Source organism: Armigeres subalbatus, chromosome 2, assembly GCF_024139115.2.
Source record: "Armigeres subalbatus isolate Guangzhou_Male chromosome 2, GZ_Asu_2, whole genome shotgun sequence".
NCBI classification, from domain to species: Eukaryota; Metazoa; Arthropoda; class Insecta; order Diptera; family Culicidae; genus Armigeres; species Armigeres subalbatus.
In genome coordinates, this window is record NC_085140.1 from 364,814,881 (window position 1) to 364,831,756 (window position 16,876).

The 16,876-nt window shown below is 42.5% G+C and overlaps 1 protein-coding gene across 1 annotated transcript; it reads left to right on the forward strand.

Annotated features, from left to right (window-relative positions):
- Positions 1–234: 234 nt before the first annotated feature.
- Positions 235–16,644, forward strand: LOC134210092 (late histone H2B.L4-like). Its single transcript, XM_062686111.1, has 2 exons — positions 235–461; positions 16,299–16,644. The coding sequence occupies exons 1-2, from the start codon at positions 235–237 to the stop codon at positions 16,642–16,644; spliced, it is 573 nt and encodes a 190-aa protein (XP_062542095.1).
- Positions 16,645–16,876: the final 232 nt, after the last annotated feature.

Sequence of the window (16,876 nt, forward strand, 5' to 3'; positions counted from 1 at the left end):
CGCTAGTTTTGTTTGAAACCAGTTACATAAGAAATCAATGTTATGGAAATGCTAATATCATGGACTAATGGCTAGGCTGTCTTCCGTTCCCTAAAACCGTTGTGGGTCTTGTAGCACGCTGTCCAATCCTGTCACCAAGCTTTGCCTGCTGGGTGGGAGTAGGCTTTTCTTACTTGCGCCCTTTCTTTACTTGCGCTGATCTGGCTCCATGCCATAAGGCGTGCAAAGATAACCATGGAATCAGTAAAGGCGACTACTCCAGTAGGACTCGACGGCACCCACAAGGGGGACCCGTTATGCATGGAGGTGGTAGACCCCTTTGCCAAGGGGAATTTGGTGAGATCTCCTCCCAGGGAGGCGGATAACGGAGTGACGGAGGCTGCAACTAGCAGCACCGGAGTCTCCCCAGGAGTGACGGGGATTAGCCCTATCAGTACGCTCGGCGGGCCACTACCCGGGATGTGGGGGGTCGCCGAGCAACTCGATGATATCATCGAGTCCACAAACGCAAGGCAGAACTTCAGTTAGAAACTGGAACAAAACCTTCGGATGCTCCGCCAGGCTGTTCGAGTCGCAAGACAAGAACAGGATGCGTTTATCAGGCAGGTGGTGGGAAGAGAGAAGGCCGACAAAGGTGCTCAAACCGATGCCTTCTTCTTCCTTGGAGGAGCGACCATGTCCCAAGAGGCGATTGATTTCGCCCTGACGGCCAAAGAAGAAAAGACTGCGCCTAACCCGAAAGGCAGCAATCCGGCGAAGGCGCTCAGAGCAAAGCCAAACGACGTGCGACCAAAAAGGCCAAACGTCGTCTGGACGGAGCAGATCGGGGTGCAGAGGAGCCCGATGGACATCGACCCGAGAAGGTGACTTCTCGCCCCAAAAAGGTGAAAGGCACCAACCAGGCGCAAGTCGCATAGCTGCAAGAGGGTACCAACCAGCCTGTTCCATCGGCACAAGGGACCGAAAATCCTTGGCAGTTGATCAATAGGATAAAACGGAAGTCGAACGCATCTCGACCCGCAAAGAAAACTAAGGCCTTGTTGATGAAAACTGATAAGGCAAAGTACGCTGAAGTCCTTAAATCGATGCGGGCTAAGTCATGACGTACGAAGCGTCAGACGCACCAAGTCCGGTGAAATGATCTTGGTTTTGAAGCTGGCCCAAGAGGTCTTGGGTGACGACGCCAAGGTGAGGTCGCTTTGGGGCGGAAGTGACCCTCAAGTGCAAGCAACTGGACGAGGTCACGAACGCAGATGACGTCGTCTCTGCCGCCTGAGACCAGTGCGGTCCCTTTGGCACGCAGGTAGCCTACCTTAGGTTACCGGTTGTGGAAGCCAAAAAGGTGATGGAGCGAGGGAAGTTGAAGATCGGCTGGTCAGTATGCCCAGTGAGCAAACTCCAGCCGCTTTCAGTAGACAGGTGCTATCGGTGCTTAGAGTTGGGACACAAGTCCTACAACTGTAAGGGCCCAGACCGTAGCAACCTGTGTCGTCGTTGTGGTAAGGAAGGGCACAAGGCACACGTATGTGATAAGGCTCCAAAGTGCTTCATTTACGCCAGCAAAAATCGGAGAGAAAAATTAGAATAAGCCAATGATATGGAGTTAAGGTCACTCCTGACGGAATACAAGTTTCAAAGTGCTCGCGTTTTCGGGGGCACACCACTCGATACGGAGGCGGCGCACAACTGTCATTTTTGTTGATTTAGTTTTGCTGCGTCGCAGCATGCGTGAAAAAATAAAAATGACAGTTGTGCGTTGCTTCCGTATCGAGTGGTGTGCCCCCGAAAACGCGAGCACTTTGAAACTTGGATTCCGTCAGGAGTGACCATAAGAATAAGCCGTGCAAGTGACACAACTGTATCTTAACCACTGTGCAACTGCCCAGCAGCTGCTGTGGCAGTCGGTCTCTGAGTCGAGGACCTCTCTATAAAAAAAGGCATGAAGAATGTTTTAAAGAATTGGATTTGAAAGCGAGTGGAAGGCAATATTTGTGATGGTATAAATCTAACAACCTTCCTTCTTCCAAACTCCCTTATAACGAGGGAGGAAAGAGAAGAGCAGAAGTAATACACTCATCTCATTAATCATAAAAAATCAAATTAATTGTTGATATTAATTATTTTGAGCTTTCAATAGAATGTCTTTACTTGCCATAAGGCACTCGCCTGGACAATTTAATTTATTTGCGTCACTTGATTGTACCTTTGACAAAGTCGAGTCAAGTACGAGACATTGAAGACGGCCTTACTTTTGAGGTCGAAATACGTATTTGTCAAAGATACAATCAAGTGGTGGAATTGAATGAAATTGTACAAACTCGTCTTATGACAAGTAATGTTTTATGTTATTCATGCATGGTGGCACTACATTCCTCAATGCACTAATCTGTTTTACGTAAGAAAATTAGTTTGAGCTAAGTCGAGTCAATTACTAGACACTGAATACGGCTTTACTGTTGAGGTCGAAATACGTATCTGTCAAATGTATAATCTAGTAATGAAATTAAATGGAATTTTACGAGCTTGTCTTATCCCAAGTAACATTTTTAGTTTTATAACGCTCTTGAAGACCATTATTTACTCTACAAGAGTGCTTTAAAACCATTATAAAACCAAAATGTTACTGGACATGACAAGTGTTCTACACAGTTTACGTCGGGCGATCGTGTCTTATACAAAACCCTCTTGATTTTAAGCTTTCAAACTACCAGGCATATATCCAATTAATCATTCCGTGCCGATAGTTCGAACGAGCCAGACGTGTGTGCTGTGTCTCATCGCGGATTGTGTTCGGTAGTGCGAGTGCTATTGTGTGGTGCGTATCCTACCTACGGATCCAAGGCGATCACTGTCGGCGAGTGGAAGTAGCTGCTTCTGGCGACGCCAGTGAAGCAAGCTATTGTTACTGCTGCTACCTACAGCAGCAGCCGCAGATAAGTGGCAAAGATTGTTGTATTGTTCTCCCACAGAGTGGGTCTGATTAGAATAGTTTGAATTAGTTTTTTTATTAGTTTTTTTTTCTAATTAGTTAATAGTTATTAGTTCTTAGCTTGTAATAACTATACTTCCAACACCATGCGAGGTGATAATGGAGGCGGAGGCTGCGGAGGGCAGTGGGCCTCCCAAAGATGGTGGTCGCCCACGATTCTACCATGCATCTTCTCCTGGGCCTTGGGTTGTTTACTTTCGGCAGAAAGTGAAAAGCCTAGATTTTCTCGGCATTAAGCTTGATTTGACGCGTCGTTTTCCGAAAACTGATTTCCATCAGGTAAATCGGAACAAACTACGCATAACCGCACCTATATACAAGGATGCAAACGAAATCGCTAAAGACAAGGCCTACAATGTTGAATATTTGGTTTATGTCCCCTCGCGGGAGGTCGAAATCGAAGGTGTGATCAACGCAGCGAGCCTGACTTGCAAGGATGTACTTGCGGGAAAAGGCCGCTTAAAGAATGCAATGGAGTCTACTGTGGATATTCTGGATTGCAAGGAGTTGCATTCAGCTACCATGGTAGATGGTAAAAGAGTGTATTCTAAGTCAGGTTCGCTTCGGGTGACGTTCGCCGGTTCGATTCTCCCAAAATATGTAGATATTGAAAATATGTTATTTCCGGTGCGTCTTTTTGTGCCGAGGGTGTTCAATTGTACCAACTGCAAACAGTTGGGGCACACTGCCGAGTTTTGCGACAATAAGCCCCGTTGTGGCAAATGTTTTGAAAAGCATAGGGAGGAGTCCTGTCAACAACAAGCTACAAAGTGTGCTTATTGTGGCATGGATCCTCCCCATGGTTTGCAAGAATGCCCGGTGTACAAAAAGCGCACCCAAAAAGTGAAGCGCTCGTTGGTGCAGCGCTCCAAGCAGTCGTATGCGGAAATGGTTAAGTCGCAAGACACATCCGCCACAACCACCGCCACGGCTGCTATTTCAGCTGCCGTTCGAGTAAGGGATTACTACGATTCTATTGCCACTGATGAATTGGACTCCGACGTAGCTGATATGGATGATTCTTCGGAGGTACACGTGCCCGAAAAGAGGAAGCAACCGTCTTCCCTGGATCGCGCCGTAAGAGAACAAAAGTCATCCATAAAAGCTTGCCAAAATCTGAAGGTAATGGGGGATTATTTAAAATCCCGAAGCAATCTGTCTTCACTGCTCCTTTGGATCCTAGTTGCAGCAAGACATTTCCGCCATTGCCTAAAACCGATGTTTCCAAGAAACATCCGGTTAGGAGAATCAATGAAAGAAAAAATGCAATTCGCACTTCCAGAAAAAATATTCCGTCCAAGCGAGGATTGATCTCCTTTAAGGACCTCGTGGACCGTTTTCTGAATTTGTTCAATATTCCGAATTCATTGAGGCCACTCATTGACCTCTTTATACCAACAGTAGAAAGTTATCTGAAGCAATTGACTGTTTCATGGCCCCTTCTTGCAGAAATTGTATCTTTCGATGGATAATACGGCCATGCAAGATACAATCACTGTGCTGCAGTGGAACTGTCATAGTCTGAAAAATAAATTAGACGTGTTCAAGTTTTTGATTCGCAATTCCGATTGCGATATATTTGCACTCTGTGTAACATGGCTTTCTTCTGAAGATGGAATCAACTTCCACGATTTTAATATTATTCGCCAAGATCGGGATGATCATTATGGTGGCGTTCTTTTGGGGATCAAAAAGTGCTACTCCTTCTACAGAATTCCCATTCCGACTGTTAATGGCCTAGAGATCGTCGCTTGCCAAATAAATGTAAAGAATAAAGATCTTTGCATAGCTTCAGTGTACACTCCTCCAAATGCCTCTATTAATCGTCGACACTTTTGGAGCGCAGTCTCCCTCCTATCATCTCCAGTATTGATATTGGGTGATATGAACGCACATGGTATTGGATGGGGCGAAACGTATGACGATTATAGAGCGCCTATTTTCTATGATTTGTGTGACGATTTCAATTTGAATATTTTGAACACTGGTGAAGTAACTCGAATAGGACCAAATGGTCAACAAAGCCGTATTGATCTGTCTTTATGTTCAAATTCACTATCATTAGAATGCACGTGGAAGGCAATTCAAGATCCCCATGGTAGTGACCATATGCCGATAGTCACCACAATTAAGAGTGGCTATCAACAATCTGAGCCAGTTAATGTTCCCTTCGATCTCACGAAGAACATTGACTGGCAAAAATTTGCATCGGCGGTAAAAATTTGAATCAACTGATACTCTTCCCCCTTTGGATGAATATCGATTCCTTACTGAGTTGATTCAAAAAAGTGCACTAGAAGCTCAGAAACGACGCGTTCCAAGTACATCTGTCATCAGAAGACCAGCCACTCCTGGATGGGATGATGAATGTACTAAGTTGTATTCTGAGAAATCTGATGCCTTCAAGGCCTTCCGTAAACACGGAAGGTCAGAGCTTTTTGAAGAGTATTTAAGGCTCGAAAGAAAACTCAAAATCTTCTCAAGGCAAAAAACGTAGCTACTAGCGACGTTTTGTCGAGGGACTATCACGAGAAACCTCAATGACAACACTTTGGAAAACGGCTCGCAACATGCGGAACCGCATTTCCACCAATGAGAGTGAAGAATACTCCAATCGATGGATATTCAACTTCGCAAAAAAGGTCTGCCCAGATTCCGTAACAGCAGAACCGCTATTTCGAGAATCAGTCACTGATCCCGGTTCTTTGGGTAGACCATTCACAATGCTGGAACTTTCTATGTCTCTTCTTTCATCGAATAACTATGCTCCGGGATGCGATAACATCAAATTCAATCTTCTTAAAAACCTCCCAGATATCGCAAAAAGACGATTACTTGATCTGTACAACTGTTTCATGGAGTACAACATCGTACCACCAGAATGGCGACAGGTCAAAGTAATAGCTATTCAAAAGCCTGGGAAACCAGCGTCTAATCACAATTCATACCGGCCGATTGCCATGCTATCATGCATGAGAAAATTATTGGAGAAAATGATCCTTTCAAGAGTCGACCATTGGGTCGAAGAAAATGCATTGCTTTCAAATACTCAGTTTGGATTTAGAAAAGGGAAAGGAACAAACGATTGTCTAGCGTTGCTTTCTTCAGATATACAACTGGCCTTTGCGCACAAGGAGCAATTGGCTTCAGTATTCTTGGACATTAAGGGCGCTTTTGATTCAGTTTCCATAGAAGTACTGTCAGACAATCTGCACAGTAATGGATTTCCCGTTATTTTGAATAATTTCTTGTACAATTTGTTGTCAAAAAAACAAATGAACTTCACACTCGGCACTCTGATAACTTCCAGAACTAGTTACATGGGCCTTCCCCAAGGTTCATGTTTAAGTCCCTTGCTTTATAATTTCTATGTCAAAGATATTGACAATTGTTTGGAAGGACAATGCACGCTCAGACAACTTGCAGATGATGCCGTGGTCTCTCTAAGAGGTCCATGTGCAGCTGTCTTGCAAGGACCATTGCAAAGTACCCTGGATAATCTGACTGTTTGGGCCAGACATTTAGGGATCGAGTTTTCACCGCAAAAAACTCAGTTGGTTGTGTTTACTAAGAAGCGGTATCCTGCTCAACTGAAACTCAAGCTGTTGAATGATGACATCAACCAATCTTTATCTTCTAAATACCTTGGGGTCGTGTTTGATTCTAAATGTACTTGGAAACTCCACATTGAGTATTTGATACAAAAATGCCGGAAAAGGATCAATTTTCTACGTTCTATCTCCGGAACATGGTGGGGTGCTCACCCGGAAGACCTCATCAAACTCTATAGAACGACTATTCTCTCTGTTTTAGAGTATGGCTCCTTCTGCTTCCTCTCAGCAGCTGATTGCCACCTGATCAAATTGGAACGAATTCAGTATCGTTGTTTGCGTATTGCCCTTGGCTGCATGCATTCAACGCATAACATGAGCCTGGAGGTGCTTGCTGGAGTCACTCCTTTAAAGCACCGTTACTGGGAGCTCTCGCTTAGAATACTCATCAAATGTGGAACAAGTAACACACTTGTTCTAGATAACTTCGATAATATGCTTGAACTAACTTGTCGTCCAAGATTCCTGTTTATCTCAGTTTATCTCAACTACAAATCGTCAGATCTTTGTCTTCCGTGTTATAATCCCCCTCGAGTTCACTTCACCAACGACAGTTCCTCAATTGTATACGATCTGTCCATGATCATCTTCGACAAATATCTATTCCCTCACTTTTTTCTGAAAAATATGAACATGTCAATTGCAACAACAGATATTTCACTGATGGTTCTCGCATCAACGGATCCACTGGCTTCGGTGTTTTCAATGTAACTTCAACCACCTTCCGAAAACTTCAGGAACCGTGTTCGGTTTATGTTGCTGAGCTGGCATCAATTAACTTCGCTTTGGGGATAATTTCCGATCAGCCCGTAGACTATTATTTCATCTCCGGTCGATGAAACCTGTTAAGCACGCATCTTACTTTCTTACAGACATAAGAGAGCAGATGCGTGTTTTGGTCGAAAGATCATTCAAGATTACCTTTGTTTGGGTCCCATCTCACTGCTCAATCTACGGCAATGAGAAGGCAGACTCGCTGGCAAAGGTGGGCGCACAGGAAGGTGAGGTTTATGATAGACAACTCTCGAACAACGAGTTTTTCCCATTAGTCCGTCAGAGTACTCTTCAAAGTTGGCAAAGGAATTGGACACACAATGAACTTGGACGGTGGCTATTTTCCATAGTTCCAAAAGTTTCTGGGCGAGCGTGGTTCAGAGGTGAGGACTTAAGTCGAGGCTTCATTCGCGTGATGTCGAGACTTATGTCCAATCACTATTCACTAAACGCACATCTGTACAGAATAAACCTTGTCGATAGCAACTTATGTAGGTGCGGAGCCGGTTATGATGACATCGATCACGTAGTTTGGTTCTGCTCGGAAAATGACGCCTCCAGAGAGCGACTATTGGATACCCTAGTGGCCCGAGGTAAACAACCCTTCAGGGAAATTCGAGGTGTTTTGGGGGATCGTGATGCGGTCTATATGCAGGCCATTTATAGTTTCATTTGTGATTCTGACATCAAAATCTAATTTTTTTTTCTGTCAAAGTTTTTTTTTTGTACTGTCTCTGTCTCTATGTTCCGTAGATCTCCGTTACTCAGGCCATCCGGAAGACGCTCCCAGTAGAACCAATCCTCGAGCACGACGACACGCCACATCGTCCCTTACGCCAAATGCCCGGATCAGCAGCCGAAATTCCTTGATTCCGAATCCTAACCTCGTCCTTCCTTTAATATTGTAAACTAACCTCGAGTCACCACGAGTACGCTGGCTCCTATCCCTCTCTTACTAACTGAAAAAATGACATTGATTGTATATATCACAAAGAAATATGGCTCCGTAAAGTGTTATACACGCCTGAGCCTACCAAATAAACGAACTTGGAAAAAAAATATCCAATTAGTTTTTAAATAAAATCAGAACTATTTAAAAATTTAATAAATTAACAATTAAGGACGAGTGAACTTACCTACAAATATTATTTCTCGTGACATCGAAGGGTTTATGTATACGAAACACGGTACCCTTACGGTATGTGTGTGTGCAAAATTCACCCTTCATTAGAGGACGACGACGGCCACGGTTGTCGCTGATAGAGCCACGGCGAGGTAGAAGCTGGGCCAAGTGGAAACCATCGCGTACCTGCTTCTATCGCTACTAGGTGGCTAATCGCGATTTTATTTTTCTCACATCACTATTTTCAGGGTCGCATGGCTGATATGGGAGAGAAGAAGTAGAGCATGGTGTACAAGAATTAGGAACATAAAGGTGCTGTGTTTTAAGCTGGACGTGCTTGTTGAACCATGACAGTTTAACCAAGTGAATGGAAGCTCACTCGATTTGGCAGTAAGAAGCCCAGAAGCTAGTGTCTTGCAGTTTATGTTACCTCAATGAAAAATTACGTAGAAAAGTCCTGAATACAGTAATTTGGCTAAGGCATGGGATAACTAAAAAACTATACATAACATAAATATTTTAATGAGCATTTTCAAGTTGAAGTAAAAAGGAAAAGGTTTCAAAATAAATCCTCAGTTGAAATTTTAATTTTGGTTTCGAGGTATGTGATGTGTACAAATAATATCCGTCAAAAAGTGTGAACATCTTTTACTTAATACAATCCATCCGAGTGTGTACCTGGGTTATTTATATTGTTTATGCTTTGTTAGCTGTAAGCATTGAAACAAACAAAAACAAATGTAATTGAGCCCGAACTATTTGTTGACGAGTATGACTAATATAGAAACGTGTTATTAATAAATGAAACAGATACCGATTAAGCCATCTCCAAAAAAAAACAGACCTCGATCATCACACCATGAATCGGATTGGCGCAATTCGCCTCCCGTTAATTAATTTCATGTCATCCATATTAGTGTTCCATTGTGACAGATATCAATCATAGATCGGAAAATTAGGATAAAGCCAATCAACCAGCAGGAGGGTTACCCGGACAAGCCGAGGATCCGGACCCGGGCGGCAATACCGCTGTAAACCAAGCAGTCGAACAGCATTCAATCACGCGAACAAAAAGCTTCGAGCAGAACCAAGCAGCAACATACCTACGCGCGGACAAACCGGAGCAAAAACAAACACCCGGGCAGGAGGCTGCGCGGGCTCTTTTCCCATATTTCTTGGACTTGTCCATCTTCATTCGCTATGGTTGCTTTCCCCGCTTCTTACGATCGAGTTGGGATGATGGGACGACACCACGATGACGGCCGACCGACTCGGCAGCAGCGCGGCTGCGGCGGAACCTGTTATTGGAAGTGATTGCCTGTCGTGTGGACTCCCGTTTCTCCGTCTCCAGGCTTTCTTGTGGCTTGTGCGTCTAAAACATTGATCCAACGAGAACCCAAACAAGAAGAAATATGAGCGTTGCTAGTTCTAACCGAAGCAATCGATTCATGTGCGATTGTCGCCTTGTTGCCTTTCGGTGTTGTTACATGCACTAATGCTGCTCTCTGCTACGGCGATGAAGAGCGTAAAGAAGGAAGTCGTTACAACATGTGACATTCTTACCGCGCTGTCCCCTGGCCCGGTCCACCAGTCAGTAGTCGAACCATAACTGTTCGGATTCGTTCTAGTTTCCAGCGAACAAGACCAAACGAGGTGGCACCACCAACGAGATTGGAGCCGTGTCTGCCCGTCTGTACAAGCTCACTGATCTTGATGCGATTTCTTGGATTCGAATTCAATTATATCAGTGTTTGGAGCGTTACGATCGCAACTGATAGTGACTAAGTTGGATTTACTATGAATGATTCAATCTAATTAAGTGTAGTGATCCTTGATTATATGAGGTATTATTTTGGTGCGATATACTGTTTCTCCCGATTTTCCTTTCCCATAGTAATCATATTGTTATAAATATATTTGTTTAATCAAAGTAAATTGCCTGTTTCCTGGGTATTGGACCACCCGACTTGGACATTAATTTGCAACGTTCTGAAAACTCAGATGTGAATATGTACATATGTACATTATGTGGAAGATTTTGATTTGAAGGTAAAGGGCCGTTTGGCCGAATACCGTTCGTCCGAATGCCATTTGGCTGAAGGCCACTAGGCCGAAGCTTGTTGAAGACCATTAGGCCGAAAGTCATTTGGTGTTAGTTAAAAACACCAAGTTCGTAGTGACCGACCTTCCTGGCATGCTGATCTGTTGAGATGTAATTCTTCGATTTACTAAGAATCACCTCACTAACGATTATTTCGAATAGCTTGGACGCAGCTGATAAGCTAGTTATCCCCCTGTAGTTTCTGACTTCCCTTCTGTCACCATTTTTGAAGACAGGAAACATATAGGATTGCTTCCAAATCTCCGGAAAGACGCCATCATCGAGTGAGCGGGAGAAAATAGAAGCGAGAGGCTCGGCAAAAACAGTGGAACACCGACAAAATAAAACAGATGGAATCCCATCTGGACCCGGAGACAGAGAGCTTTTCAGTTTCTTGGCAGCTGCGATGGCCATTGGCGGGGGGTTACCATGAATGTTGTTAGGCTGATCAAGTCCAAAAGAACGTCTAGCGTGGCGAATTCAGCTTCGGCATCGGTAGCAGAGCTTTGATTGAATACGGATTCAAAAAATCTAGCGAAGAGTTCACAACATTCCGCAGATGTTTTCGCTTCAGCGTTGTCATACACCACATTCTTTGGAATAGATGAGTTTTTCCTTTTAGTGTTAACGAACTTCCAAAAGCTTTTGGGAATACGTTCGAGATTGGTTTACACTCTAATAACGTGGGCCTTATATAATTCCGAATTCAAGCTGCGGTAAGTATTACTAGCACGTTGGAAACGGAGTTTGCTCTCGAGAGTCCGTTGCGCACGATGCTTTCGCAGACTGGCCTTTTTTTCCTTTTTCAACTTTCTTAGTAACGAGGTACTCCAAGCAGGTGACTTTGGGCACCGTTGAGCAGGAACATTTGCTTGCAACCATTGTTGAACGATGAAAGAGAATTTACTCGCCATTTAATTAACATTCTGACTCGCATTCAAACAGTCCCTATCAACATTTTGAAGATCGCCGCAGAGTAACTCATAATCTACCTTGCAAAAATCCAGACCTGGCTTATCGTCTGCACCATGCGAGTAATCAGTCGGAAGTTCACGTCGCGCTGGGAAAGATATTTCCAACGGAGGATGATGCGTATCCACAGGCAACAAAGCAACTACAGCAGAGTTGACGTTTGGTTTATAATTATCGGAACAGAACACAAGATCCAGTGTACGGTCGGATTGATTACAATTGTAATTGAGGGGGTCAAACGCAAAGGGGTGTAAGTGACAAAAACTTAGTTTTTGTCACTTAAATGGGTGCAAAGTTTTTCAATATTTTTTCGTTCCATACAAATTGTATGGAGGTTCAGAAAATTACTAATTTTCTGTGAATTTTCATATTTATTATAAACATCGTACAAACTATATCAGCATATTGCCGCAAAGCTCTAGAACCATAGATTTTTTTGCTATAGTCAACTCAATTTTGACAAAAATGTCAGTTACACCCCTCTGCTTCTAACCCCCTCAATTAATCTGCGTCATATTAATGAAGTCCAATCCGTCAAGCAGTACAGCACTTGATGCATTTTTTTTTTTTTATTGTCTTTATTAACGAGGTTTTCGGCCCTAGACCGGTTCACCTCATGTAGAAAGAGGAAGAAAGTTACATAGTATAGTTACATTTCAATTTTCAATTTGTTATTCTAAGCGTTCTTCGGACCGGAAGGGTACCGAGAAATTTTGTTATTCTAATTAATTTTCGATCCTGGAGGGATCCGTTTCTGTTTCATGTTGCGAGTTCCAAAGAGTGTCCATTTGCATTGCGGGTTTTGGCATTATTTGCGTGGGGGTAGTTTGTGTTCCGTTGTCCAGAGGGGTTGTCCATTGTTCTTTGCCGGGTCGATTATATTTTGTTGAAACGTTGTTGCACAGCTCACGAACGGAGGCTACATGTTCGTCAAAGAGTTCCACATTGTGGCTATTAGGCGGAATATAGACGGCACCAACCAGTAGATGACAACACCCAATGGTGATATCGACAAACACTTGCTCAAGTCTTTCACCAAAACTTGTACGGACTTGCACACAGGAATAACGATGATTAACTGCTAATAGGACTCCTTCTAACCGTCCTCAGCATAGCGCATTAAACAGGTGTCTGACTGATGTCCACCGTTCTGAAGGATGGTCGTCGAGCGTTTTTTGATCGGTCCATAAATTCCCTGTAAAGGGCAATTGAAATTTCGAAAACCACTTCTATGTACATATTCCGGGAGGCCTTCCTTAGCCGTGCGGGAAGATGCGTTGCTGCCAAGCAAGACTATGCTGAACGAGGCTAGATTCAATTTCGATGAAAATTTTTCTCGACTTTTTTAGGTATAAAAGTATCGATCTGTTAATCTCGTAAACTAAGCTATTATTATTAATATTCCGCCAAATGGTGCATTCCTTGAAATGGTCCATTCCACCGAAAGTGATTCGGCGAAAATGTACAATCCGCCAAATGTTCTACCGCTTAAAGTTACATTCCGCCAAATGTTTTTCCGAGGAATGTTCAACCGCGAAAATGAATTCCGCGAAATGGATTTCGGCGAAATGTTATACAATCGAATAACTAGACCAACATTTGAAAAGTGCGTAACAGCCAAAATTTATTCCTTTTGATTCGTTGTCCACATATATAGCTATATATGTAGACGAAGAATCAGAATAAATTTTGGCTGTTACGCCCTTTCAAATGTTGGTCTAGATAGGACATTTGGCAGAATAAGCCGTTTCGCCGAATAGAATATTTAGCTGAATAGGACATTTGAGTTTATATCCAAAATTTGATTTTTTTTAGTTTAATTTTGTATCTATGTGAAATATTTATTTCCACATAATTTTACTGCGTCTCGGAGAGTAATATATAGTCTTGTAAGAGCCGATTTGATCATGAAATAACTTAGAGAACGCCTTAATTTTTGGAAAATATTCAAAAATATAATGAAAAAACGATTTATTTTCCTACTTCCTTCACATCCCGCTTAGATTTTATCTCGTATAGAATCTTTGGGTTATAAAGAATGTAACGGACCCGAATTCGGTTGCAGAATTCTGCCGTAAATCTTTCACAGTGCCTTAATATTTATTTAGGGTAACCGTACCCTTAGTGGAGATAGCACCAATAGTGGAGGTAGTGGGGTTTTTATGAGATTTATCATATTTATACAATTTACGATGGTTTCAGTTGATGCGTCGTGCTTTAAATATCCTGTTAAATGCAACTTGTCTTAAGATTTCGCTTGAAATACTATTGAAAACAATGATTTTTCTTAACAAAATTGACTATAGTGGTGCAACTGTACCAATAGTGGTGAGTATGAGAAGAAACCAATGGATAGCACCACTATGGGAACCAAAATAAATTCTTACCGCCACTAAAGGAACAGTGTACCCATAGTGATGCAAGCAATATTTGGTAATTGTTGATGTTAAATGACATCTATCTCATTTTTGTTAGGAAATTTATTAGTTTATCTTTTAGCCAAGATATTAAAGCCGTAAATTTCCAATTATGGGAAATCAATTTTTAAAAAATATTTGCTTTTGCGGATCTACTAATACCTCCACTATTGGTACCATTACCCTAGATCAGCGGTTCTCAACCTTTTTCTTGAGAGGTACCCCTTCGAACTTTTGCATTCATTAAGGTACCCCCTATGATTTATTTGCTGTAAATGAAAATAATCGTAACTCTTCAAGTATATAAAAAATGGACCTGAAAACTAACGGAATATATGGCTCTCCATAAACTTTTCTGAAATTTTCTTCTTTTTTTAAACTTCCCAATTAAAATTAAGTTCTTACATCGAGGGACTGTTGTGACTATTGAAGGCTTCCAAGCATGTTAAAAGGAGGCCTCCGAGCCTTTTGGAAGTAGGATTCCGCGCCTCTTTCGAGAGAACCTTCCAAGCCTCTTGGAGATAGGCTTCCGAGTCTCTTGAAAGGTGGCTGCTTGAGAAAAGAATTACGAGCCCCTTGAAGAGAGGGTTCCGAGCCTCTCGAAAAATAGCTTCTAAACCCCATCAAGGCAGGCTTCCGAGCGTCTTGAAAGTAGGCTTATGAGCATCGTGAAAGATGGCGATTTTTGAGCCCCCTGAAAGGAGGCTTCATAGTATTTAAAAAAAAATACTTTTGAGCTTTTCGAGCCTCTTGAATGGTGGCTTTTTAGCCACTTAAAATGAGGCATTGGAGTATCTTGAGTGGACGCTTCCAAGCTTCTTGAAGGAAAAAATCCGAGCCTCCTTGATGGAGGCTTGCGAACCACTCAAAAGGAAGCTTCTGAGCCTTTTGAAAGGAGCCTTCCGAGCTTTTTCAAAAGACTCGTCCGAGCCTTTTAAAATTAAGGCTTTCAAGTCTGTTGAAAAGAGGCTTTTAAGCCTCTTGAAAGGAGACTTTCGGGCATTGGCTTCCGGGCCTCTCAAAAGAAAGTTTTTGAACCTCTTAAAATGAGGCTTCAGGGACACTTGAAAGGAGGCTTCTGAGAAGCGTAGAAGGATGCTTCCAATTCTCTTGCAACGAAGCAACTGAGCTTTTCGGGAAAAAGTCTTCATGTCTGTCAAATGGCTTTCAAATCTGTAGACTCTAGATTTCATTCTGTTTTGGCCTGGTAGATTGCATAGAAACTTTTCAAAATTTGTTCATTCGAGGTTTTGCCCTTTTGATGTTTTGTCTCACAGCCCTTCATCCATTGTACTGGTTGTGGAGGTCAGGATTCAATAGGCCATGACTTACTGATTACCATGCATATTATGTACAAGACAAAGTTTAGAAATAAAAAAATACAAAATTGTCTAAACTTTATCAATAAGTTGTAATTCATCCGCCATTGAGCATTTCGTTCTAGGTACCCCCTGGGTTCGGCGAAGGTACCCCCAGGGGTACATGTACCCCAGGTTGAGAACCGTTGCCCTAGTTCGATGATTAATGAACAAAACATTTTGTATTTATATTATGTTCAGCATAAACAGTTCGTATGGCAACGTTAAAGAAATATTGAAATGTTTACAACTATTATTTAAGAAAAATATAGTACCAGCATAAAATTTCTATTGCATGGCACTATATGTAAATGGTAGTAATGGTAGGACTGCATCCAAGAAATTTATGGCGTATGTTAAATGGAGCAAAATCATTCAGTTGAACAAATGAAAGTAGGTCGTTTGAGAGTTACGGCAAGTTTCTGCAACCATATTCTCCTCCGTTTTATTCTTTACAAGCCCAAGATTCTATCCGAGATAAAATCTTGGTGGGATGTGGAGGGAGTGGGAAAATAAACCGATTTTTCAATATATTTTTTAAAAAAATACAATAATTATGACATTTTTTAGGTTGTTTGTCGGTTAAATCGGGTCAGAGTCTACTACATGTTACTCTCTGGGATACAGAGAGATTACGCGAAAATAAATATTGTACAAAAATTTGGGAATAAAAGCACATTTTTAACAAAAAAGGCATTGTATCTCAGAATCATAAGCCTTTTCAAAGATGGTTCCTTCGCAAGAGTTGCTCAAAATACTAAATTCCTAAACTTTGCACAAGACGCCATCATCCTGTCATGCTCATATAAAAAGTTAGCTGAAGCGCCGCCCTAGCGGGAGAGTTCTGAACTATTTCATTATTACCATATGAAGGCCTACTTATCAAGCAACAACTTTGTGGAAGACACCAAACTTCTATAAGGCAACCGTAAGGAGTTATTTATTAATGCCAGACACCAACGGTACCGTTCACCGAAGAAGCGATGCCTCGGTCTCAATCGATATCGGATACTCGGAAGCCGAGGTCCGGGTTTCGCGATCGATCGGCAGAACAACCAAAACGAAGCACCGAACGACGTCAAAAGTGATGTGCATCAGTGCATCATGAACAGCTTCATAAACGACATCTTCGAGCGTATCGCGGATGAGACATCCCTCCCGTCTAGCGCACTACAACAAACGATCACCAACCGCGAGATTCAGATCGCCGTCCGCCTCCTGTTGCCGGCCGACTTGGCCAAGCACGCCACTGGCTTGGAGAGAACCAAATCCGTCACCAATTACACAAGCTCTAAGTGAACAAGAACAAGGACGCAGATCCACCCAAAACGGCCAATTTGCAAATAAGAGCTAACCGCCGTGGAGGTTGGTACTCGGATTCTGATGGCTTTTTCGCAAACGTGACCTTTAAGTGGTCTTGTTGTGTAGGGGTTATCACGCCTATCTCGAGAGTAGAAGGTTAAGGGTTAGAGTCCCTCCAATACACGTGGATTTTTTTCGCATCAATTTGTCACAGCCAAGATATTTAACA